The sequence below is a fragment of the Phocoena sinus genome, chromosome 5 (genome assembly GCF_008692025.1).
Source record: "Phocoena sinus isolate mPhoSin1 chromosome 5, mPhoSin1.pri, whole genome shotgun sequence".
Classification (NCBI taxonomy): domain Eukaryota; kingdom Metazoa; phylum Chordata; class Mammalia; order Artiodactyla; family Phocoenidae; genus Phocoena; species Phocoena sinus.
The window spans coordinates 123,446,206-123,471,286 of NC_045767.1; the positions used below are offsets into that span (position 1 = coordinate 123,446,206).

Consider the following 25,081-nt stretch of genomic DNA (forward strand, 5'->3'; position numbering starts at 1 on the left):
TTGGCTTCTAGGAAAGTTCCTCTTGGAAAGTGTTTCAGCTGTTAAACACAATTTTTGCCTTTGTTCTTTCTCTTCATTTCCAAAATGAGAATGCTATGGCTAAAATCTTGAGAACATTAGAATGAGGGTCACAATCTAAGTATGGTAAAACAGAAAGCATGAAATGGCTTAGACCCCCAGTGTTATTGGGGGTCCCCTAGGCCCCTGTATTGCTACTGTCAGTTTTCTTTAATTTGAGAGAATAAAAGAAAAATTAATCTGCAAATACATAGGGTACATAGAATCCTATCTGCGGAAACCTTGCCTTCTCATCAGATGGCTTTATTCTCTTTCTGCTCTTATATTGACAAAGCAATATTCAAGTAGATATAGTATATTTGTTTAATGTGCTTTTTATATGTTGATGTGTCTATATAAACTATAAGTAATAGAAGAATTAAAAATTAGAGGATATCAATTCTAGCTAGAGTGATCAAGAATGCTTCATGGACGATGTTCCATTTTAACTGAGCTTTAAAATTGTAAAACTGCCTTCACAATTTAAAAAGGCTTTGCATACCAAGGAGAATCTCCTGAATTTTTTCCCATAGACACTCAGGAGCCAATGAATGCTTCCAGCAGATGTCTGTCATGTTTCAGTACAATAACTTATTTGCTACTGGGATGCCAATGATTTGAGACTGAGAGACCTGAAGCTTAAAGAGGCAGTTAATACAGTTGTCAGGTAGTATTTTAGAGCACTTACCAGGATCTTTTTGGTAGTAAAAGAAAGAGAGCGTTGATTTTTAGATATGGGGGAGAAGGGTGAAGAAATGTGAGAGCCGGCTTTTCTATTTTCAGGCCTGGATAGACAAGGAATTATTGTAGGCAGGTGGGAAAGGATAGATGGTTAGGTAGTTGGGGAAGGGAAGATAATGAGTTTTATCTTAAGACTACGTGAGAATAATGATGTGGAAATGTACAGCAAACAACTAGAAATTTGTGACTTAAATGTGAATTATATAATATTATGTTGGAGAAATTAGGTGAAATTAATGCTTTTATTGCCTACATGATTTTGTCCATCAGCCGGTTTTGTTATTCTTTACTGGGCCTTGAAGTATCATGGTATAGCTGACAATTGTAGTTTCTTTCGTAAATCAGCATTAGGATAAAGGGTCTTTTTCACTGTGCTGGGAGAATACAGAAAATGAAATCCATACTTCCTGTTTTTGACTATCATTTAACAATTAACATTATGTCACATCTATATTAAAATCTTTTTCTTTCTAAAGTAACATTCTTTTCTAAGTCATATATTTAAAGAGGTATATGTTTAGAATGATGAATATTAGGAATGCTGAAAAATGGCAAGGGTAACACGTTTGTAATTATAATTTGCAATATGCAGAACAAAGATAATTTGATTATCATCTGAAATGCCTTCTCTATAAATCCAAAATTAAACAACTTGGATAAACATATTGGTAAATTGCTTTAATCAAAATTTTCTGCATATTTAGGCAAACTTCACTACATTTATGGCCTGTAATTTTTATCACCATATATATTTGATTAAAGATTTTGATTTGAAGCTTTGATTGAAAATATCCTTCAAGTCTTCTTAAGTCACTTCACTAATTTGACAAGCTTCATGATAAAAGAAGCTCTAAGTGACTTTTTAATGATTATGTATTTGGGATTTTAAACTAAAATTTTAGACCAGAATATACTTAGCTATGAAATAACAGCTAGAACAAGTTACCCCCAAATAAATAAATTTTAGCCCAAATCATAGTTAATGATTTACTAAATCATGCTACCTAGCGGTGTGTGTGTGTGTGTGTTATGTGTGTATACATATATAGCTTACTGGAAGCAGAAATGGAAGAACAGTTATTTCTTGTAAGAAGTAGTTCTGGTTTAATTGCCTAGGATGTTAACTCTCGTAAAGTATATGAATTTCTCTCACATAGCTATTATTATTAGACCTGCTGTATATCGCTATGGACTCGTCCTGCTGGTGAGAGTTTGTCTCCTAAGCACAGGAAGACTGAGATTCCACTCTGCCTTTGTGGCTCTGCAACTTCTTCATGTTGCCCTTCTGAGTTTTTGGTTGAGTGCCTGAGGTTCTCTTTTTTTTCTCCCTGGAAGTCCTACCCTTTACAAATTTTCATCTTACTCTTTAGCTTCCTATGCCATTCGGGTTCAAAACTTGGCAAATATCTTGAGAAAGAGGCTTGTACTCTGTTGCCAGCCCTTGTTCTAGTGTGACTTTAGCTCCTAAGCACCAGAAGACTGCAAATTTTATTCTGTCTCTTCAACCCAGACTTCTGTTCTTTTGCCTGTTCTAGCACACAACAAATAGTCCATCATAAAGAACCAGTAATGAATTTGGTCTCCCCTAGTCTTCAGTCCCTTATGATAGACTGTGTGCCCTTTGAAAGTTCCACTAGTTCTTCTTTTCCTTAGAATAATCTGTCCGCCTATGAAGAACCTAATCTTTAGCTCTTACCCTGACTTGCTAAATGACCATATAGAAGAAAGCCGCTTTCAGTGTAAACTCACATTAGAAGGGCTTTCCCCATTTTTGAATTTAGTACATAAAATCCTCTTTGCTTTCACAGATCTCTTATATCTTTGAAATTATGATTTTAACATTTTACCATTTTTGAAAAGTAAAAATGATTTATCAATACCTACTCATCGGTGGAAATGCTGGAATAGCTACTTTAATTACAAATAAAACATGTTAAGACAAAATGGGATTTAGAAATAAACAGTCACTCTCACTTAATATTTTTAAAAATTAAATTTACCATAATATGATAATTAAAAATTTTTATGCACAGCTCCACAAATATATACAGCAAATATTGACAAAACTACAGGGAGAAACAAGTTCAAAAATAAAAATCTATTCTATTTTATTTATCTGTATAGATCTAGCTTTAAAAGACAGAATAGAGTTGACCACCTTGCGATGTTACTGATCAAGAAAAAAATGAGAAATGGCAAAAATAACAAATATCAAAAATGTAAAGAAGGACATTTCTGCAGATTCTTGAAGCAATAAACAGACAATATTTTTTCTTAATAAATTTGAAAACTCAAGACAACATGGACAACAGTCCTTACTAAAGGAAAATATAATCCAGAGTTAATATATTATCTAAAATGTCTATTTTTCAACCAAAACTCATTCGATATGCAAATATCAGGTAAGTATATTTCATACTCAGGGGGAGTATGAGAAACCTACTCTGGTAAGATTAGACATTGTATCAAACAGATGAAGATTTCAAAGCAGCCATCATAAATATATTCAAAGAATCAAGGGAACTTATGTTTAAATAACTGAAGTAAAATATACTGAGTTAGACAATAGGGAATCTCAATAAAGAAATAGAAACAAGCAGGCAAGCAAGCAAAAGAACTAAAACAGAATTCTAAAATTATAAAGTACAATAATGCAAATGAAAAATTCACCAGCTGGACTCAATAGCAGATTTGAGATGACAGAAGACAGAATCAGTGAACTAAATAATAGCTCGATAGAAACCATTAAATCTGAAGAAAAAAAGATTGACAAAATGAACAGTTTCAGAGACCTTTGGGTCAGTGTCACATATTCCAACATATATGTAATGATAGTCTCAGAAGGGGAGGTGAGAAAGAAAGGGGCAGAAAAAACATTTGAAGAAAAGATAGCTGAAAACTTTCCAAAATTAATGAAAAACATGAATATATAAATCCAGGAAGTTCAGTGAACTGCTAAGTAATAACATAAAGATGTCTAACACTCTTAGACATACCATAGTCAAACTACTGAAAACCAAAACAAAGAAAACATCTTGAAAGTGAAAAACAATTTATTACATACAGTGGAAATAATGTGATCATGAACTTGTCATCAGAAAAAATGGAGGCTGGAACTTCCCCGGTGGTCCAGTAATAAAGAATCTGCCTTACAATGCGGGGGACATGGGTTCGATCCCCGGCTGGGGAACTAAGATCCCACATGCCACAGGGCAACTAAGCCTGCATGCCACAACTACTGAGCTCACGTGCCTCAACTTGAGAGCCTGTGTGCCACAAACTACAGAGCCCACGCACTCTGGAACCTGCGCACCACAACTACAGAGCCCAGGCGCCCTGCAGCCCACATGCCACAACTAGAGAAGAGAAAACCTGCACGCCACAACTAGAGAGAAGCCGGCACACTGCAGCAAAGAGCCCGCTTGCCTCAACGAAGATCCCGCATGCCGCAGCTAAGACCGGACGCAACCAAAAAAAAAAAAAAAAATACTCTTAAAAAAAAAAAAAATGTAATGGAGGCCAAAAATCAGTGAAATGACATATTCATAATGCTGAGGGAAAAGCAAGTCAACCAAGAATTCTGTATCCAGTGAAAGTATCATTAAAAAATGAAATGTGAAGTAAAAACATCCCCAAGTCCTTTACCATAGCATGGTAAAAGGAAAATGTATTTTGAGGCTAAAACTTGAGTTCAGTCTTTATTTGCATTGTGCATACATCTTGGGAGACAACTCAGTGATCAAATGCTCCATTTCTTGCTAGGCCTGGGGGGTTTAATTGTTGATGTTTGGTAATTAGAGTTTTGGAAGATAAGAGCATGCATGCAGTTTAATATGTCCAAGGTTAGAGAGTATATGGAATTTCATATGTCAAAATGGCAGGGAACAGGGATGGGAAAAATACTGAAATTTTTGAAATGAGGAGCTGGTCTTTGGGTCTCCAGGTCAGTTAGGCTTGGATTTTAAGTGGTTAATATAAGGGTTCCGGGCATTGGGAATTGTGCATGGGCTTCAACTCAACTTAACATGGTTAAATAAAACCACGAAGTATGGGAAAAGGTTTTTCCAAAATACAAACAGGGTGACCTGCCTTCCTTTGAAGTTGGTTGCCACCAGTGATTTTTTTTTTCTTTTACTGCCTGATTCACTGTCTTCATGTGATTCCCAGCAACTTAACTACTTTGGATTTTGTTGTTGTTGTTTGTTTGTTTGGGGCTTAAAATACTAGGAGCTTTGCTTTCAAATATCCTGTTGGTATCTTTCTGCAGGAAAGGGAGATATCACTGAGGGTTTCATGTAGTCCCACAACTAATAGAAATAATAATGCTAATAATGATGATAATGGCAATGAAAGCAAATACTAGTGCATGTATCAGGTATGTTGATCTAAACAAATAGACTGCCAGGTATTTCTCCAGCTAAGATGAGTTTATCTGAGATCAGCAGAGAATTGCAGTTTGGTGTCTCCAACCATGGTGAGCCATGTGCAACTCCCTGCAGGGCAAGGGAAGGAGAACACTTTTACAGAAAGGAAAAGGGAAGTTAGGAGGGCTATAGAAAACAGAGTCCATGGCATTTCGTTGGCTGAGTCCTTGCCAGGAAAGAAGAGGGTCTTTCTTCTTCCTGTTGGGCTCTGCTGTTGTCCCATGGTTTGAGAGCTCTCCCTCCTGATCTTCTGACTATATTTAATTGAGGTTTTTGTTTATTAATTTTTTATAGATACCATTCTAAGAATTTCACATACATCAATTATTTTAATTCTATGATTATTTATGTCATTTTTAGGTAGGGCCCTGGTTTTCCAGATGAAGAGGTCAAGACACCTTAGACTTTAATTTGCATTGAGACATAGGTTTTATTTCATCATTTTATGGCATTTTCCCTCAGTCTCTAATTGCTCTTTCAGGTTGTCCTCCCACTCTTGCCTCTGGGAACATAACTGCTAGCTCTATGAGTGCCATCACTAGAATAGAATTTTTTTTTTAATTCAGCTTCTTTAAACTAAAAAATAAATTAAATAAATCTAAAATGGAATTTTTAATGTTCTGTGTCTTTTTGAATAACTGGCTGCCAGTTGAAAGGCTGGCATTTGAGCCTGTGACCTAGATTCATGTCTTAGGTTTTTAAAGTTAGACCAGGAAGATAAGACTCAGGTAATTTTGGCTTTTATGCTGGGACTCAGATTTTGCTGCAAAGCATGTGGAATTTCCCAAACACAGGAACAGGATTCAAGTACTGGGTTTAAAAAAAAGGATGAGAAATGTCTATTATATCCACTCATCATGTGCCTTCTCTGTGATGTACAAAGAATCACCAACAGAAATTTGATGATCTTATCTATACATACTATTTTTCCCTGAAATGGTGTGTAAAGTACTATATATAGGTATTGTTTAAGTTATTGCTTTTAAACAGGGTTTCAGATTTGTCTTACTAATCCTAGGAATTAATTAATGCCTAGAAAATTTATTTGACATATTAATCTCTTGGTCAGATAAAATGAGAGTTGAAGATGAGTAAGAAGAGCCTAGAAACATCAGTAAAGGACACAGGTAGGGAATAAGTTTTCAGAGAAGCATAAAAATGCTATAAAAAGATGTGGTCATGATGAGGGTAGTATATTTTCACTTGGTAGAGGAGCCAGTGAATCTAATGAAATTTAGGGTAGCTAGTTTGACGAAGTTTTCTAGAGGGGAACACACTATTGTTGAAGAAAACTGATCGCTTGTGCAGTTACTTACTTTTTCTTCGAGGCATTAAAAAAAAAAAAAAAAGGTTCCTATGTGGTAGCAGCCAAACCCGTCAGTCATATCTAGGCTAGGAACTGGAAGAGGGACTAGGTGGTGACTCCAGGCAGGGTGCTAAGGGAAGCAAGAACAATAACAGCTTCTGATAAGAAAATGAAAATGCATAGTAGGGATAATCAAGATCTTTGTAAAGCTTTCCTAAATACTCGGAGTACATTGTACTCATGATTTCTTTGTGCCTTTGCACTCTCTTCTACTTTCCTTTCACATACCACAGAAGCAGCCCCGAAAGATCCAAAAGTCATCTTTGGAGCTATTGCTTCTATTGCTTATCCTCCGCCTACCTTTACTAAATGTACTCCTAATGCAGACAAGAAGCAAACAGCTGTTGACGTTTCTTAATTGACTTATAGATTGTGGCATTTGTGTTTGACACAGTACTTAAACCAGAAATATGGGGTTTCATGTAAGAATCTCCTCTGCTAGTCATGATCAGTACTTTTACTGTATTTAGTGATTCTTTGGAAGTGGGAGATAATGTTGTTGGCTTGTGCTTGAGGGTGATAATAGGGATATAAGGAACAAGAGAAAGTATGTTTTATAAAGTATGGCTCCTAGATGGACTTCAAAAGTTTGCTTTCTCAGTATCCAAATTTGTTTGAATTATTTGAAACATTAAAATTCTTCTCTGTTGGTCTAGACCCTGATTGTTCAGTCTTGTTTTTTACGTTGAAATTAGCTTTTGTAGAATAGTAAGATTAGCTAACCCTTTTGTAGAATCAGGAACTAATCTAAGTATTTTACTTGTTTTAACTCATTTAATCCTCACAGCAACCCAATGACATATGATATAAATTTTATAGTTTCCCCACTTACAGATGAGGACACTGGGGATCACAGAGGTTAAGCAGCTCTCTTAGGGTCCCACAGCAAGTAAGGAGCAGATATGTGGAACCAAAGAAGTCTAGTGCTAGAGTCTCTAACCTTAGCCACAATACAAGTCTCCTGCCTGCCAGAAAATCATTAAAACTTAAAAAGTTTGGTCTTTATACATAACACAGATGAACAGATTTGTTATATATATAATACGTTATGTTTTAAAATAATTTGAAGAAAATGAGTTTTATAAGTTTCCATTGAGGTAATTAGCTAATGGTTTCCAGGCATTAATTGTGCAACAAATATATGATATTTTTTATTTAATTTAGTTTAGAATTATTATTGTTATTAATATCCGTGTGGTTTATGTTGATTAAAAATGTTAATATAACTGTAGAGCACGTAAAGAGCCATAAGTGATGAAAGGGGAAGCCTTTTAACTTAATTGAAATCTATTAAAATGAAATAAGCAGTCTCATTTGTAGAATAAGTAAGGTGTGCTCACATAGGACAGTTAAGCAGGAATAGTTTTGCTGCTTAAGAAAACAAGTAATCACTGCTCTCATTTCTGTATAAAATTTGATTTTCATTATGAAATTTGAAAATTAGAGTTTGATCTATGTTATGAAGGCTATTTTTTTTTACGAATGTGAACCTATACTTCATAATTCTGTTTATTTTATCTTAAATTTTTACAAGTTAATTTAAGGAGGGCATAGATTTAGGGATACTCTTTTAAATTTCTATTTTTAATGGTTAATTAAAGAAAATTTTCATATTTTCTATTTTCATTGCTTAGTGTGACATATGCTATATCTTTTTGGAAATTCTCTATATGTTTATGCTAGTCCATTGAAATTTGTTTCAGGATGTTCCAGCACCAGGCACCTATGATGTTCAAAAATCATATGAGATGTCTCAAGTTCAGCATAAATACATGCCACCTCGTAGTTTGGTGGCTAGAATAAAACATGCCTCGTTTCTTAGCACAACTCGTCGGTGCCTGGACAAAATGAATGATGGGCCAGGTAAGTATAGACTGTCTTTTTAAAGAAATGGAAACAAAATCTAAAGTTTCTTTATTAAAATAGACAATTGTAAACATACATTTATCATGTCTCTTTTAAGTGTGCAGGACAAAAAAATAACCGCTTATTTAGTGAAAGATTTTAGATGTTTTTTCAACTGTAAGAAGATTTGTTTGGAGTTTTATGTCTTTTAATTTTACCAAAGACAATTTTACTAATTTTACTAAAGCTAATAAGTCATATCCTATTAGAGAAAAAAAACCAAACCCGTAATATGCTACAGCTATTAGAGGAGAAATAACTACTGATGTGGAAGATCAGTTGTATACAAGATATATATCATGCCAGTCTCACGGAATTACTTTAATTTTCCTCAAGTATTAACAAAGCAGCTATATAAAAGGTAAACATTTATTTGAGGGGTTGAAATTCCAAAAATAATTTTGATTTTTAAAATTGGGATTAGTTCATCTACTAGTAATGGCATTTTTATACTAAAATAGAATGAAATAACTTTCTCTGATAATGAAAATGAACCGGTAAGTAGATTATTTCACACAAGAGAATTAGATAAAGAATGGGAACAAGAGTTTTCAACAGCAATTTACAAATGTATTGCCATTAAGTAACCAAACTGTTGTAATGGATCTTTATGAGAGCATGAAGAGAAAAAATGAAACAGAATGGAGTTTTTAATGAAAAATCAAAGCGGGAGAATACGATGGGTCAAGCAAATAAGAATACTTGGGAGACCCTGAGATCCATAGAGACTTGCTTTATTTTTCACTGTCTTTCAGGAATCAAGTATATTACCAACTTAAAGGTCCATTTTAAGTCCAAATTTAGCTTTTCTTCTTTTCTTTTTCTTCTCTTGAGTTATTGTACCATTGTTGATTTTGTCAGGTTTTAGCTTTGTTTTGAAGTAGAATTCAAATTCCTTTACTATTGTCTCTGACCACACTCGTTACGTGGTCACCCAGAAATGGTGCAGGGAAATTAGTTCTTTGAAGCTTAGGTACTATCACTGTCACCGTGACCAAGCACGATCAATCAAGTAACAAATATCTATTCCAGAGTCTCTTAAAGTAGATTAGATTGATCTTCATATTTTCTGAAGATTTTTTTTCTCTTTGCCTTTACTCTTGTCTCCATAAAAATTATTATAGATGCAATGCATAGTAAGATCTTCAGTTAAGTTCCAGGATTGGCACTCTGACTTTTCATTGCTTCGGTGTTTAGCCTAGGGCAAGTAAATTCACTAATTGTTTCATTAGTTTCTATTTTACAAAAGTGAGATAATATTTGCCACCTACTTGGCTTTCAGGAGAATACTAAAGATTAATAAGACTGTATTTCAAAGTCATTTTCAGAACCGCTGAAGCTCCTTAGAAGTATAAAATCTTATTATAATGTGAAACATGTTTCTTCTTAATGCCAAGCCAACACTAGTTTCTGAAAGAATTTGGGACAGGGAAATATCTTCATTATGAAGACAGTTATTATTTGGAAGTCAAAGACATATGGACTGTCAAAGTCACTATACAAGTGTAAATTAGCCAGCTTGCTAAATGAAAAGAGCTTATCATAATAAGCCAGTACTTCATTAAGTTTGCCATCCTGCATCTTACAGTAGCCTATAATTCAGATAAATGATAGCAGAAATCCCACATGCCTCTATAATCAACACATTAGAAAAAAACATGGATTTCTAAAGCTATTACCTGATGAGATGATTATGAAATCTGATTTCCTCTGACATATGTAGATACTGTGATAATTATAGGATTCATTCTTTTGAACTTAATCTGCTATCTTAAGGTATACAGTCCAAAATATGTCACTAACATAGATTTAATAGGTGACCAGGGCCAATTTAATTAATATCCATGCTTTGTTTTGGTAATTGAAGATTAACTTCTATTTGTCCTGTTACATTGATCCAATCAAGGAAAAGAAGTCAGGTGTGATATTATCAACTCTCTAAATAAATTCCTCTTTTTTTGTTAATTTTCATTTAGGTTAGGTTTTTTATTGATCAATATGACAAAAAAATTCTTGATTCTAAAATGAGAATAGGGCTTCCCTGGTGGCATAGTAGATAAGAATCCACCTGCCAATCCAGGGAACATGGGCTTGAGCCCTGGTCTGGGAAGATCCCACATGCCGCCGAGCAACTAAGCCGGTGTGCTACAACTACTGAGCCTGTGCTCTAGAGCCCACGAGCCACAACTACTGAGCCCATGCGTCACAACTACTGAAGCCCACACACCTAGAGCCCGTGCTCCACAACACGACAAGCCACCACAATGAGAAGCCCGTACACCGCAACAAAGAGTAGCCCCCACTCACCATAACTAGAGGAAGCCCGTGCACAGCAATGAAGACCCAATGCAGCCATAAATAAATAAATAAATAAATAAATAAAATGAGAATAGCCCATTTACATTTACAGTTCTTAATACCATTTAACTTTTGCTGGGTACAACTAGTATGTTAAGTCTTTTGATTTTTTAAAAAAATCATTGTTAAATAATCAAAAGGTACAGTGATAATAGTTCTGTTGGTTATACGCTTTGTGTCAATGTTTATCCTATGAATGATCTCCTTTACTATCATATCTTCTTAGAAATAAAATAAGAAAATAGTGGGGTCTTTTAACCCTATTATTTGTCATTTAAATATTGGTAATTTTGTTAAACCTTAATACCGGTGAGAAGAGCCTTTTTGGGTTTTATGTCAAATTATTTACAAGCCAGATAAAATTATTTTCTGTTATGTGTGTGTGTGCATGTATATATATGAAGCTATAAGATTGTTTGAATTAATTTGTAGAGCTTGATATGCTTATTTGTTCCTTGAGTCATGACATAACTAAGAAGAATTGAGTGCTTTGCCTTACAGAACTTAAAGAACATGTATATTGTTATCTTTCTACCTAGAATAGACTCATAGGCAAGTTAAAATTGATTACTGACTGTCGTATATTTGTAGGTAACAGTGTCAAGAACTGAGGTTGATAAAGGACCTAAGTTATGAGTTTGGTTGATATACGAATAGTATTCTTCTCATGAGACTCATATACTTAATAGGACATTCAATCACTCAACATTTTATAGCTGTGTATTTATTTCAAATTGTCTGAGAACTTTTATTAACAGTATTGAGGTGATTTTATTTTATTCAAATGAAGTCTTTGCAGACATTTAAGAAGTATAAAATTCATTTTCATTAGTCTAAACTAAAGAGGGAAGTAGTATATTTGCAGTCAGTATACCATACGCCATTAAATGTTGTGTAACCAATAAAAACACATTTGAATCATTTAATGAAGAAATTATTAAATGAGGTCTGTCACATTTTAAGCAATCTACTCTTATGCACCAAGTTTTTTTTTTTTTAACATCTTTATTGGAGTATAATTGCTTTACAATGGTGTGTTAGTTTCTGCTTTATAACAAAGTGAATCAGTTATACATATACATATATCCCCATATCTCTTCCCACTTGGGTCTCCCTCACTCCCACCCTCCCTATCCCACCCCTCTAGGTGGTCGCAAAGCACTGAGCTGATCTCCCTGTGCTATGCGGCTGCTTCCCACTAGCTAGCTATTTTACTATTTTAGCTATTTTATTTTTTATTTGGTAGTGTATATATGTAAATGCCACTCTCTCACTTTGTCCCAGCTTACCTTTCCCCCTCCCTGTGTCCTCAAGTCCATTCTCTAGTAGGTCTGCATCTTTATTCCTATCTTACCCCTAGGTTCTTCATAACCCTTTTTTTTTTTAAATTCCATATATATGTGTTAGCATATGGTATTTGTTTTTCTCTTTCTGACTTACTTCACTCTGTATGACAGACTCTAGGTCCATCCACCTCACTACGAATAATTCGATTTCATTTCTTTTTATGGCTGAGTAATAGTCCATTGTATATATGTGCCACATCTTCTTTATCCATTCATCTGTCGATGCACACTTAGGTTGCTTCCATGTCCTGGCTATTGTAAATAGAGCTGCAGAGAACATTGTATGCACCAAGTTTTAATTCATGGACATGTAAATGACTTTGTGATTGATCTAGCTCAGGTAAAGTAAAATTGTTGAGTGGAAAAGAATTAAACATTATCTCTCATAGTGATCTGTTTTTGGACATTTAGAGGAGAAAAATACTCATCAAATTTAAAAAGAAAATGAAGAAAACTTTGAGAGTGGAAAATTGGGCACTCTCCTACAACATGGTGGAAGTATAAGTTGATATCAGTGATTGTCAAGGGCAGGCTGGCAGAATGTTTCAAATATACATGCCATTTAACCCTGAAATTCTCCTTCTGGGATTACCCTAAAAAATAATTAATAGTATGTCCAGAGTTTTAAGCATCAAGTATATTCATCCAAGAATACTAATAATGAAGTTTTTTATGTCCTAAATGAAAGAAAAACGGGGTTTAGTTAACTCTGATGTAAAAACTGAAGTGTCCTATGAAAAATTTTTAAATGGTATATATTGCTTAAACCTGATAACAAGATAGGATTCATTTGACCAATCATTTAACCAATCATTTAACAAATATGCACAAATATGCACACATTAGCAGTGTTCCAGGGACTTGTGATAGAGCAGTGAACAAAATATAAATGTTGTTTCATAGAGCAAAGTTTTAGGATGGAGACATTTAATAAATGAAGAAATAGACCAATAGATTGATAGATGAGGGAAGGAAGAGAAAGAAAAAAAATGAATACTAGGTGGCTATAAATGCTATGGAGAAAAATAAGAGAAAAGGAGGACTGGGAGTTCATTATGGGTTCTGCATCAATTTCAAAAATGTTATCGGTGAAGACCTCACTTAGAAAATGATCTGTGATTAAATAGCCTTACGGTGGTAAAAGATTGTGTTTTGCTTTTTAATTGTTTTCTCTATATGAACATACAATGCTTTATAGTAAGTAAAAATGATTTTAATATTTTAAAATAGAAAACAGTTGAAGTTTAAAGCATAATTTTAATTGAAATCAAATATTTAAGTGAATGATTAAGCAATACATAGCATATAATACAACATTTGTAGGCTGAACATAGCAGGTACTGAGACTTATTTTATGTAGAAAGTATAGATCATTTCTAATGAAAATAACATTGTGATTTCTGCATCACATTCCCACAGGAAATTATTTTAGGAAACAAATATAATTTATCTTAGAAATTAATTGAACATATCCCATGAAGATATTTTTGTTCACTTTTCAATAAACATAAGCAATACCTTTGATATAAAAATCAGTGTAGTGTGAAAACTAATTCTTTATTCTATTTTCTCAGTGGCTTGTAATATTATAGATCCAGAAATACTATGGAATTTATGAAAATGCAGTACATCTCACTTGCCGAGTGCTGTTAACCTATTGCAATAAATATGTAATTTTTTGGTTGTTTTTCTTCAGCTTCCAGAAATGCTTTTGGGCTTTTAAAATGCAAGATAATTCTGAGTATAGGCAAAAATTAATCAGATCAATTTTGGAGACTGGTTGATTTTATATCATTATTAAAAGAATGGTGGAAATTTTATTATTGAAAATGAGCTAACTTTATTAGTTTTCAATCTCAAGTTATTTTTGTTTCTTTGGGCACTTCATATATATTTAAAGTAAATTCTTATTTATACATAATTCGAGAAAGATCAATTTATTAATAAGTATGTCATAGGTAAAATTACCCTAAATATAATATGCAGAATACTAGTTTTCTGAGTTATTCACTTTTTGTGTAGTAAAGAATCTTTGAAGACTATGGGAAAAGCTTAATCTGAGGAGAGATCGACTATGTTGGGTGGGGTGGGGGGCAGGAAAGAACTGATGCAAAATATTTTAGAATATAAAGGATAACAGAATCAAAGTCTGAAGTAGAGTGGTAGCCTTAAAACAGAAAATGGACTTTGTTTATTGAGGGGGGGAGGTAAGTTGTAAAGAATAACTGAAAATGTATAGATTTTATATAGAGAGATAATACAGGTATACTTCTTTTTTCTGTACTTTGCATTATTGCACTTGGCAGAAACTGCATTTTTCACAAATTGAAGTTTTGTGGTAACCCTGCGTCGAGCAAGACTATCCATACCATTTTTCCAACAGCATTTGCTCACTTCCTGTCTCTGTGTCACATTTTGGTAACTCTTGCAATATTTCAAGATTTTTCATTATTATTATATTTGTTATGGTGATTGTAGTCAGTGATCTTTGATGTTATTATTGTAATTGTTTGGGGGCACCATCAACTGCACCATATAAGATGGCAAACTTAACTGGTAAATTATGTGTTCTGACTGCTCCACCGACTTGCAGTTCCCTGTCTCTCTCTCCCTTTCCTCCCTATTCCCTGATTCACAACAATATTGAAACGAGGCCAATTAATAACCCTACAATGACCTATAAGTGTTCAAGTAAAAAGAAATATTGCATCTCTCACTTTAAATCAAAAGCTAGAAATGATCACGTTTAGTGAGAAAGGCATGTTTGAAAGCTGAGATAGGCTGAAAGCTAGGCCTCTTCCACAAGTTAGCCAAGTCGTGAATGCAAAGGAAAGGTTCTTAAAAGAGATTAAAAGTGCTACTCCAGTGAACACACCAATGTTAAGAAGGCTAAACATGCTTACTGCTGATATGGAGAAAGTTTTGGTGGTCTAGATAGAAAATCAAACCAGCTACGACATTGCATTAAGCCTAAACCTAATCCAGAACAAGGCCCTTACTCTCTTTAATCCTCTGAAGGCTGAGAGAGGTAAGGACGCTGCAGAAGAAAAGTTTGAAGCTAGAAGAGGTTTGTCGATGTGGTTTAAGGAAAGAAGGCATCTCTGTAACATAAAAGTTCAAGGTGAAGCAGCAAGTAGAAGTTTCAGCAAGTTATCCAGAAAATATAGCTAAGATAATTAGTGAGGGTGCCTACACAGAACAACAGGTTTTCAATGTAGACAAAACAGCGCTCTATTGAAAGAAGATGCCATCTAGGACTCTCATAGGTAGAGAGAAGTCAGTGCCTGGCTCCAAAACTTCAAAGAGCAGGCTGACTCTCTTGTTAGGGGCTAATGCAGCTGGTGACTAAGTTGTACCCAATACTCATTTACCTTTCCAAAAACCCTAGGGCCCTTAGGAATTATGCTATATCTATTCTGCCTGTGCGCTATAAATGGAATAACAAAGCCTAGATGACTGCATATCTGTTAACAACGTGGCTTGCTGAACATTTGAAGCCCACTGCTGAGACCTACTGCTCAGAAAGAAAAGATTCCTTTCAAAATATTACTGCTCATTGACAATGTACCTGGTCACCCAAGAGCTCTGATGGAGATGTTCAATGAGATTAATGATGTTTTTAAGCCTGCTAATACAACATTAATTCTGCAGCCCATGGATCAAGGAGTAATTTTGAGTTTCAAGTCTTATTATTTAAGAAATACATTTCATAAGGACCTAGCTGCCATAGGTAGTGATTCTTCTGATGGATCTGAACAAAGTCAATTAAAAACCTTCTGGAAAGGATTCATCATCCTAAATACCAGTAAGAACATTTGTGATTCATGGGAAGAGGTGAAAACATCAACCTTAACAGGAGTTTGTAAGACCTAGATTTCAACCCTCAGGATGACTTTGAGGGATTCTAGACTTCAGTGGAGGAAGGAACTGCAGTCATGGTAGCAATAGTAAAAGAACTAGAATTAGAAATGGAGCCTGAAAATGTGACTGAATTGCTGCAATCTCATGATAAATCTTTAACAGATGGGGAGTTGCTTCATATGAATGAACACAGAAGGTGTTTTTTTTAAAAGATGGAATCTACTCCTGGTGAAGATGCTGTGAAAATTATTGAAAGGATTTTGAATATTACATAAACTTATTTGATAAAGTAGCAGCAAGGTTTGAGAGGACTGACTCCAATTGTGAAAGAGGTTCTACTGTGGGTAAAATGCTATCAAACAGCCTTGCATGGTGTAGAGAAATCATTCATGAAAGGTAGAATCAATCTATATGCCAGACTTTATTGTTGTCTTATGTTAAGAAATTGCTGCAGCCACCCCAATCTTTAGCACCCACCACCCTGATCAGTCAGCAGCGTCAACATTGAGGCAAGACCCTCTACCAGCAGAAAGATTACAACTTGCTGAAGGCTCAGATGATGGTTTAGCAGTTTTTAGTGATAAAGAATTTTTTAGTTAAGATATGTGCATTCTTTTAGACATAATGCTACTGCACTCTTAACAGACTACAGTGTAACGTAAGCATAACTTTGTATGCACTGGGAAAGCAAAAAATTTGTGTGACTCACTTTATCAAGATATTCTTTTATTGCAGTGTTTTGGAGCTAAACCCACAATATCTCTGAGGTATGCTTGTGTATAGAGGAGAGCTTATCTCAAACATCTTGTAAGTTTGGCATTGTATAATGGAATGAATTATAAATTGATAAAACAAAAAGTCCACATGGTTTTAAACATTATTATGTCAACTTGAACTAAGAGGAATGGACACAATATATAAAATAAAAAGACTTGGACTCTTGAATTTCTGTAGGTAGGAAGTTGGCTGAAAAAACTACCTAGTTGCAAACATGGGCTACTTTTTATGGAAAAGGAAAGATAACTTAGAGGACGGAACCAAGAACCCACAGAATGGAGTTGTTGAACATACTATACTGAACAACTCTTTGGAAGTAGGACTGAACCCTCATCTATGAACTGGCAACTTGTGCCCATCTGGATTTGAAGTGCTGTGCAACTGTAAGTGCTATGCCTCTCCTGTTTTTCCCCCTTTGAACAGATGTGTTTTAGCATTTATTTTTTGACTGTTATACGATTAGCCTGATAATTTGTCTCTTTAGTTGAAGGTCTTTAGATTGAAAGGAACAGTATTCAAAAGGATGCACTAGAAGAACTACAACAGGGGAGTCTCATTCACATCTGAACTAGAATTAGATGACAAGACCCTGGACTTTGAGTTAATGCCATAATGGGATGAAATCTTGGAGTCTTCAGAGCAGGCTTGCTTGAGTTTTGCATGTGGGAGACGTGAAATCTTGTGGCTGGAGAGTGGACAGTAGCAGAATGTGTTTTCCAAAGATATTTGCCACTGGATATTTCATCCTCTGTGTTCTTCACACAGCGCAGTGTTGACACTGCTCTCATTGGGTATTGGAGTTTATTTCTGGTTTCCTAGTGGACTTTTCGTACTACCTTGACCAATAGAGTATGGCAGAACAGTTGCTATGTGACTTCTGAGGCTAAATCATAAAAATTTCTTGCACTTGTGGATGGTCCTCTTGGAATGCCCCTTCTTGAATGTAGCCACCATGATGTGCAAAAGCCAATCAGCCAGGGAGAGGCCCATGAAGAGGAACAGGGAGCCTCAGTCCTCTTCCTGGGAGAGCCCCAGCCAGCAGCCAGCACCCAGCACAGACTTGCCAGCCATGGAAGTGAGCAGCAGTGGGAGTGGAGCCTCCAGCCTTCAGTCAAGTGCCCCAGATGACAGTCTGTATGGCCAAGATGAAGCTTTCTCTTTGAGGCATGTCCAAAGTGCAAATTTATGAACAAAATAAATGACTATTGTCATTTTAAGCCATTAGTTTTGGAGACTAGTTCTTTATGCAGCAATAGATAACCAGAACAAATTCTAAACAAAGAAAAAAAACAAGTGAAAGCAGACATAGTTGAAAGTAAAAATATGGAATAATTGGACTGCCGGGCAAAACAAGACTAGAGTATAAGTTCTTTTTAAAAAATTTTTCTTGAAGTACAGTTGATTTACAATGTTGTGTTAATTTCTACTGTACAGCAAAGTGATTCAGTTATATATTCTTTCTCATATTCTTTTCCATTATGGTTTATCACAGGTTATTGAATATAGTTCCCTGTGATATACATGGTACTTTAAGTATATAAAGTACCTTGTTCTTTATCCACCCTATATGTAATAGTTTGCATCTGCTAATCCCAAACTCCCAGTCCTTTCCTCCCCCAACCCCTGCCTCCCTTGGCAACTGGTAAAGGATTGAGAGAAACAAGAATTGGAAGGGTTGGAAGCCCAGCAAGCGTGCAGTCTGAGGCAAAGTCCTGCAGAGGATAACCTAGCTTTAGCTTGATCTCAAAGGGGATACTTGCAGTGTAAGCTATACCTGAAAGTTGTCCTACCCAGAAGCAAAAGCGCTGAAGCTTTCACACTCCTATATCAATCAATCATTGATAAAGGGCTGCCCTGGGGGCACGTAAATTCCCATGCAGGTCTGGATCTCTATGTTTATGGACAAACTGGGCTGCTGACAGCATTCCTCTGAAAAAGAGCTATAGGTGCTGGCTGCTGGAAGGAAAAGCACACAATAGCTGGAGGTGTGTAAAATGTACTGAAAGGAATCTGAGAAATCTGGATGGAGCACTGACATTATCAACTTACCTGAAATTTCATAGTCAACAAATATTGTAAGGTTATACTCTGGCCTTTCACTGTGTTGGATACAATGTTTTTGGAAATGCAAAAGGAAATTCAGTTTAATAAAATATTTGTAAGATGAGTTAATCAACAATTTCTCTTTTTAAGGGTTTTTTGTTTTCTTTTCCCCAAGGACTGGACCTTGGAAGGAATTTAACAAAATGTACCTTGGAAAGTCTAAAATTAATAATCTAAGCATGATGACTGCTAGAATAATCCATTGTTTGACATTTAAAATAAATATACTCAAAGTATTTTTTGTTATTTCATTTTATCATAATAACGTAAGTTAATAAAGTAAAACAAATAAATTACCTCTCAACAAAAGTGAGGAATTATAACTGGACAGACTTGCCTTCTATGGTGTCAGTTATTTGATGTCATTCTTTAATTAATGTATTCATTCATTCAATAAATGTAATGAGCAGCTAATTTGTACCAGACAGTACCTAAATTTCTGAAAGTAATTTAAAAAAAAGATATTTCCTGCATTAATGGAGTTTAAAATACAAGCCTTTTAAGAGTAACATGCAATTATAATTTGTCTATATTTTATAGTTTTATAATTTTAAATTCTGTTTATCATCAGTTCTTAAATACTTGGGATACTTTTTTTTCTATTCATTAGAACACAAGTAAAAATATTTTCTGAGAGTATTTTAATGTTTAATATAAACACACAGTTGTACTCACCATAAAAAACAAAATATATTGGTTCTAAATATCAATAATGTTTTGTGTGTCCAGAGAGGCTACTATATCCTGTTACTATTTTTATTCTTTGTGAGCTCGTATTTGTATGTTGTAATATAATGGTGTGAGTATATATTGTTCTTTCTTGAGCACATTCTATTGAAAACAACTTGATGTACTGGGATAAAAATGGACTCTAGATTCTAACAGAATGCATTCTAATTGGGGCTTATTTATGAGCTGAATGACTCTAGGCAAGTAATTCACCTTTCAGAGCCATAGTTTCTCAACCGATAAAAGAAAACAATTGATATCTATTTCATAAAGTTGTTGTAAAGCTTAAATTCGCTTATATGTGGAACCTAAAAAATAAAACAAACTAGTGAATATAACAAAAAAGAAACAGACTCATAGATATAGAGAACAAACTAGTGTGGAGAGGGAAAGGGGGATGGGCAAGATAGGGGAAGAAGATTAAAAGGTAAGAGCTACTTGGTATAAAATAAATAAGATACAAGGGTGTAATGTACAGCATAGGTAATATACCCAATATTTTATAGTAACTGTAAATGGAGTATAATCTTTAAAAATTGTGGATCACTATGTTGTACACCTGAAACTTAAATAACACTGTAAATCAAATACACTTCAGTTAAAAAAAATGGATTTAAAGCTCCTAGCATAGTACTTATAACATAGTAAGTGCTCGGTAATGTCAATTTATTTCTCTTCAACTCTTCTGTACTGTTTTTAGTTTGATCCTGCATCATTATAGAATGTTATTTAAGAAAAGATGCTGGTAATAAGATTCAGGGGGCTTAAGTAGAAGCAGGAAGACAAAGAGCAAGGTAGTGCAACAAAGATAGTACAGTAGCTTGGAAAAAGGTGGTAGTGGTGACAGGGTTAAGATATATATATATATATATATACACACACACACACATATATATATGTAAAACAGAATTTGTTATCATATATGGAGATGAAGGAAAGATGACTACACAGTTTTTGACTTGATCAACTGGTTTTGCTGGGATGACTGGTGGGGAGGATTTTTTAGGGGTAATGTAGAGTGGGAAATATGCTCTGTTTTGGACATGTTACATTTAAGAGTCTACTTGAATTTTAAATTGCAGTTTGGGTATATGAATTACAAACTTCAGGGATAAGATCGGGACTGACAGTGAAAAATAGGGAATCATCAAGTATAGATGACATTAAGTCCATGAGACTGCAGGAGATCTTCTAGGGAAGTCAGGAGGAAAAGAGGGCAGAGATCTGAGCTCTCAGCATTACAACTTTCAGAGGTTAATATGAGGAGGAAGAACAAATAAAGACTAGATGTATATTTTGTTGTACAGTTTTTTAAAAGTTTTTAAATCGTTTTTAAAACTATTAGAATCAAATCAATGAATATTTTAGTGAACTAGAAAACCCATATAACCTAATCCAATGTTCAAATTATTTATTCCAATCCATTGTACAAAATAATTATGAGCAACTACTTAGACACACTAGATTAAAATCACTTTTATAATTTCCAATTTTAGAAATAAATGTAGAATAGACTATAAATATGATTTCACTTATCAAAAACATTTCTATAAATTCGAAGGAAATATTTAGAGAATAGTTTGAAGTCTATCTATAAACTAGTATAAAATATTCAAGTAGGAATAAAAGACTTGAAAATCAGATCTCAGAATATAACAGGCTACAAGTGCTTCTTTGAATTTTAGGCCATTACAAGTAAAGAGCTGGTAATATATGAGGAAGTAAGATAAATATATACATATAGATATAAAATTTGATTCATCTTTGCATTCTTAATAATTACCACTTCTTTTTTTTTAATTTTTTTTTTTAAATTTATTTATTTTTGGCTGTGTTGGGTCTTCGTTACTGTGCGAGGGCTTTCTCTATTTGCGGCAAGCGGGGGCCGCTCTTCATCGCGGTGCGCGGGCCTCTCACTATCGCGGCCTCTGTTGTTGCTGAGCACGGGCTCCAGACGCGCAGGCTCAGTAGTTGTGCCTCACGGGCCTAGTTGCTCCGCGGCATGTGGGATCTTCCCAGACCACGGCTTGAACCCGTGCCCCCTGCATTGGCAGGCAGATTCTCAACCACTGCGCCACCAGGGAAGCCCCTATAATTACCACTTCTTATGGTTAGAAAGGTTAATTAGTATTTATTTTTATATTTGACCCTGCATTTAACTATTTAGGAATGTGATATTTCTTGGCATTGTAATTTTTCAACCTTTGATTAATTTTCCAGTTTATTAACTTATATTTATACTTCTTGTCCCTAAAAAAGTTATGTTATTTTAAGAAGAGAACAAATGAATATATAAACTGATATTTGCCATCATAATTCTTGTTCTTAGGAAAAAATAAGGGTATTATACCAGCCTTTAATAAAGTTTTAAAAATTTGCTGGTGATTCATAGGTTTTTTAAGCCACAAACTCAGTGGCTTAAACCAACCCTCATTTATTAGCTCACAGTTCCGTATGTCAGAAGTCTGGACAGCTCTGTGAGGTTATATGCTTAGCTTCTCAAAAGGTTGAAATCAAAGTGTTGGTGAAACTGAACTCTTATCTGGGGGTTCCAGGAAAAAATCTGTTCCCACATTCATTCAGGTCGTTGGCGGAATTAAATTCTTTGTGGTTTTAAGATTGAGGTCCCTGTTTCTTTGCTGGCAGTCAGCCAGTGGGACACGGAGCTCTGAAAGGCTGTCTGCATTCCTTGGCTCATGGCTTTCTCTATCCTCAAGCTAGTAGAGGCACATCAAAATCTTATGCTTCAAATCTCTTGACTTCCTCATCTGCCACTAGCCAGAGAAAACTCTCTGCTTTTAAAGGATTCACCTGATTGGGTCAGGTTAATCCAGATAATCTCCATATTTTAAGATCAGCTGACTGGTACTTCATAACATTGACAAAAATCCCTTCATAGTAGTAGATAGATTAGTGGTTGTTTGGGTAACCAGGGGATGGGAATCTTGGAATGATGTCTTTAAAATTCTGCTTATCACAATTAGTTTACTCAATTACAGTGAACACATTCCTATAATTTTTCCTTCTTTTGATCTCATTATATCTTTAGTTTCTATGTACATAGGACTTGAGATATCTCCATCTCAGTGCTGGTTAAGACATTAATTTTTGTGTTTCTTTTCTTCCATATTTTACTTGGGTTTTAAATTTTAAATGGTCAGTTTTAGATACTTTTTATTTTCCAATTATGCTGTCTAATCTACCATTTAAAAGCATTTGTTCTGTTGTTTTCTCTGTTACTGAGAAAGTATTTTAAAATATGCCATTAAGATATTGGAGTTTCTAGTAGTTCAGTCAGTTTTTGCTTTATATATTTTGAGGCTATGTTTTTAAATGTTTTAACTTCCTGGGAAGGGAAGTTTTAAGTATCTCTATATGTAGTGTTTGCTTTTTCTCTTTTTTTTCTTTTTGCTTGACAGTATGTGTATGTGCATGTGTACATTCTGATATTAATGAAACTATATAAACTTCCTTTAGTTTAGTGCTTTTAAGATATATCATCTTTTTATCCTTTTACTTTCAACCTTTATGCATCCTTATGTTTTTGTTTTTTCTGTGTAAATAATTTTGGTCTTTTTAAATCCAATTTAAAAATTTTATCTATTAGAACTTTTTAGTAAATTTAAATTTAAGAATTTTATTGATATAATTGAGTAAAATTCTTGATAAATCATCCTTGATTTATCAAAGTCAAGTACAATTGTTATTTTTACCTTATTCCTAGACAATGCAAGAACACTAGAGCATTTCAATTCCAGTTACCCTTTTCCTCATTTTCTGCTATTATTTTCATGTATTTTGATTCATTAATATCTTAAACTCAAAGAGGTCATTATTGTTTTATACAGGTGGTCAATTACCTTACAGATTTATCCATTTACACATCTGTGATTTCACTGCTTCATATTCTTTTCATTCACGATGCCATCTATGATCAATTACCTTCTGTCTGAAATGTATCCTTCTGTCTGAAGTAATTCTTTTAGAGTGGATCCACTAGTGGATAATTATCTTTGTTCTTTTTTAATATGTTGAAAATATTTTAAAATATATTTTTGGATTAAAATTTTATGTTGAGGAGGGAGGAGATATGGGGATATATGTATATGTATAGCTGATCTACTTTGTTATAAAGCAGAAACTAACATACCATTGTAAAGCAATTATACTCCAACAAAGATGTTAAAAAAATTTTTTTTATGCTGACAGTCACTGTTCAACACTTTATAATTATCATTTAATTGTATTTTAGCTTCCATTATTTCAGTGTAGAATTCAGAAACATCTAAATATTGATTCTTTGAAGATAATATATATTTGTTCTCAAGATCATACACCATGATCAAGTGGGATTTATCCCAGGGATGCAAGGATTTTTCAGTATCTTCAAATCAATCAGCATGATACACCACATCAACAAATTGAAAAATAAAAACCATATGATCTTCTCAATAGAAGCAGAAAAAGATTTCAACAAAATTCAATACCCATTTATGATAAAACTCTCCAGAAAATGGGCATAGAGGGAACATACCTCAACCTAATAAAGGCCATATACAACAAACCTACAGCTAACATCATACTCAACAGTGAAAAGCTGAACACATTTCCTCTAAGATCAGGAACAAGACAAGGATGTCCACTCTCACCACTTTTATTCAACATAGTTTTGGAAGTCCTAGCTGTGGCAATCAGAGAAGACAGAGAAATAAAGGAATCCAAATTGGAAAAGAAGAAGTTAAATTGTCACTCTTTGCAGATTCCATGATACTATACATCGAAAATCCTGAAGATGCTACCAGAAAACCACTACAGTTCATCAATAAACCTGGTAAAGTTGCAGGATACAAAATTAATGCACAGAAATCTGTTGCATTTCTATACACTAAAAACAAAAGATCAGAAAGAGGAATTCAAGAAACAGTCCCATTTACCGTCACATCAAAAATAATAAAATACCTAAGAATAAACCTATCTAAGGAGGCAACATACCTGTACTCTGAAAACTATTAGACCCTGATGAAAGAAATCGAAGATGACACAGATGGAAAGATATACCATGTTCTTGAATTGGAAGAATCAATATTGTCAAAATGACTATACTACCCAAGGCAATCTACAGATTCAATTAAATCCCTATCAAATTACCAATGACATTTTTCACAGAACTAGAACAAAAAGTCTTAAAATTTGAATGGAGACAAAAAGTACTCCAAATAGCCAAAGCAATCTTGAGAAAGAAAAATGGAGCTGGAGGAATCAGGCTTCCTGGCTTCAGACTATAAAACAATGCTACAGTCATCAAAGCAGTATGGTACTGGCACAAAAATAGACATATAGATCAATGGAACAGGATAGAAAGCCCAGAAATAAACCCATGCACCTATGGTCAATTAATCTACAACAAAGGAGGC

The 25,081-nt window shown here is 34.4% G+C and overlaps 1 protein-coding gene across 1 annotated transcript in view; it reads left to right on the top strand.

Moving 5' to 3' along the window:
- STPG2 (sperm tail PG-rich repeat containing 2) overlaps positions 1–25,081 on the top strand; it is a gene marked incomplete at its 3' end in the record, with an annotated part of 298,763 nt that overhangs the window by 169,435 nt on the left and 104,247 nt on the right. The window contains 1 exon segment of the mRNA XM_032632823.1: positions 8,292–8,451. Within this exon segment, the coding sequence (XP_032488714.1) occupies positions 8,292–8,451 (160 nt within the window).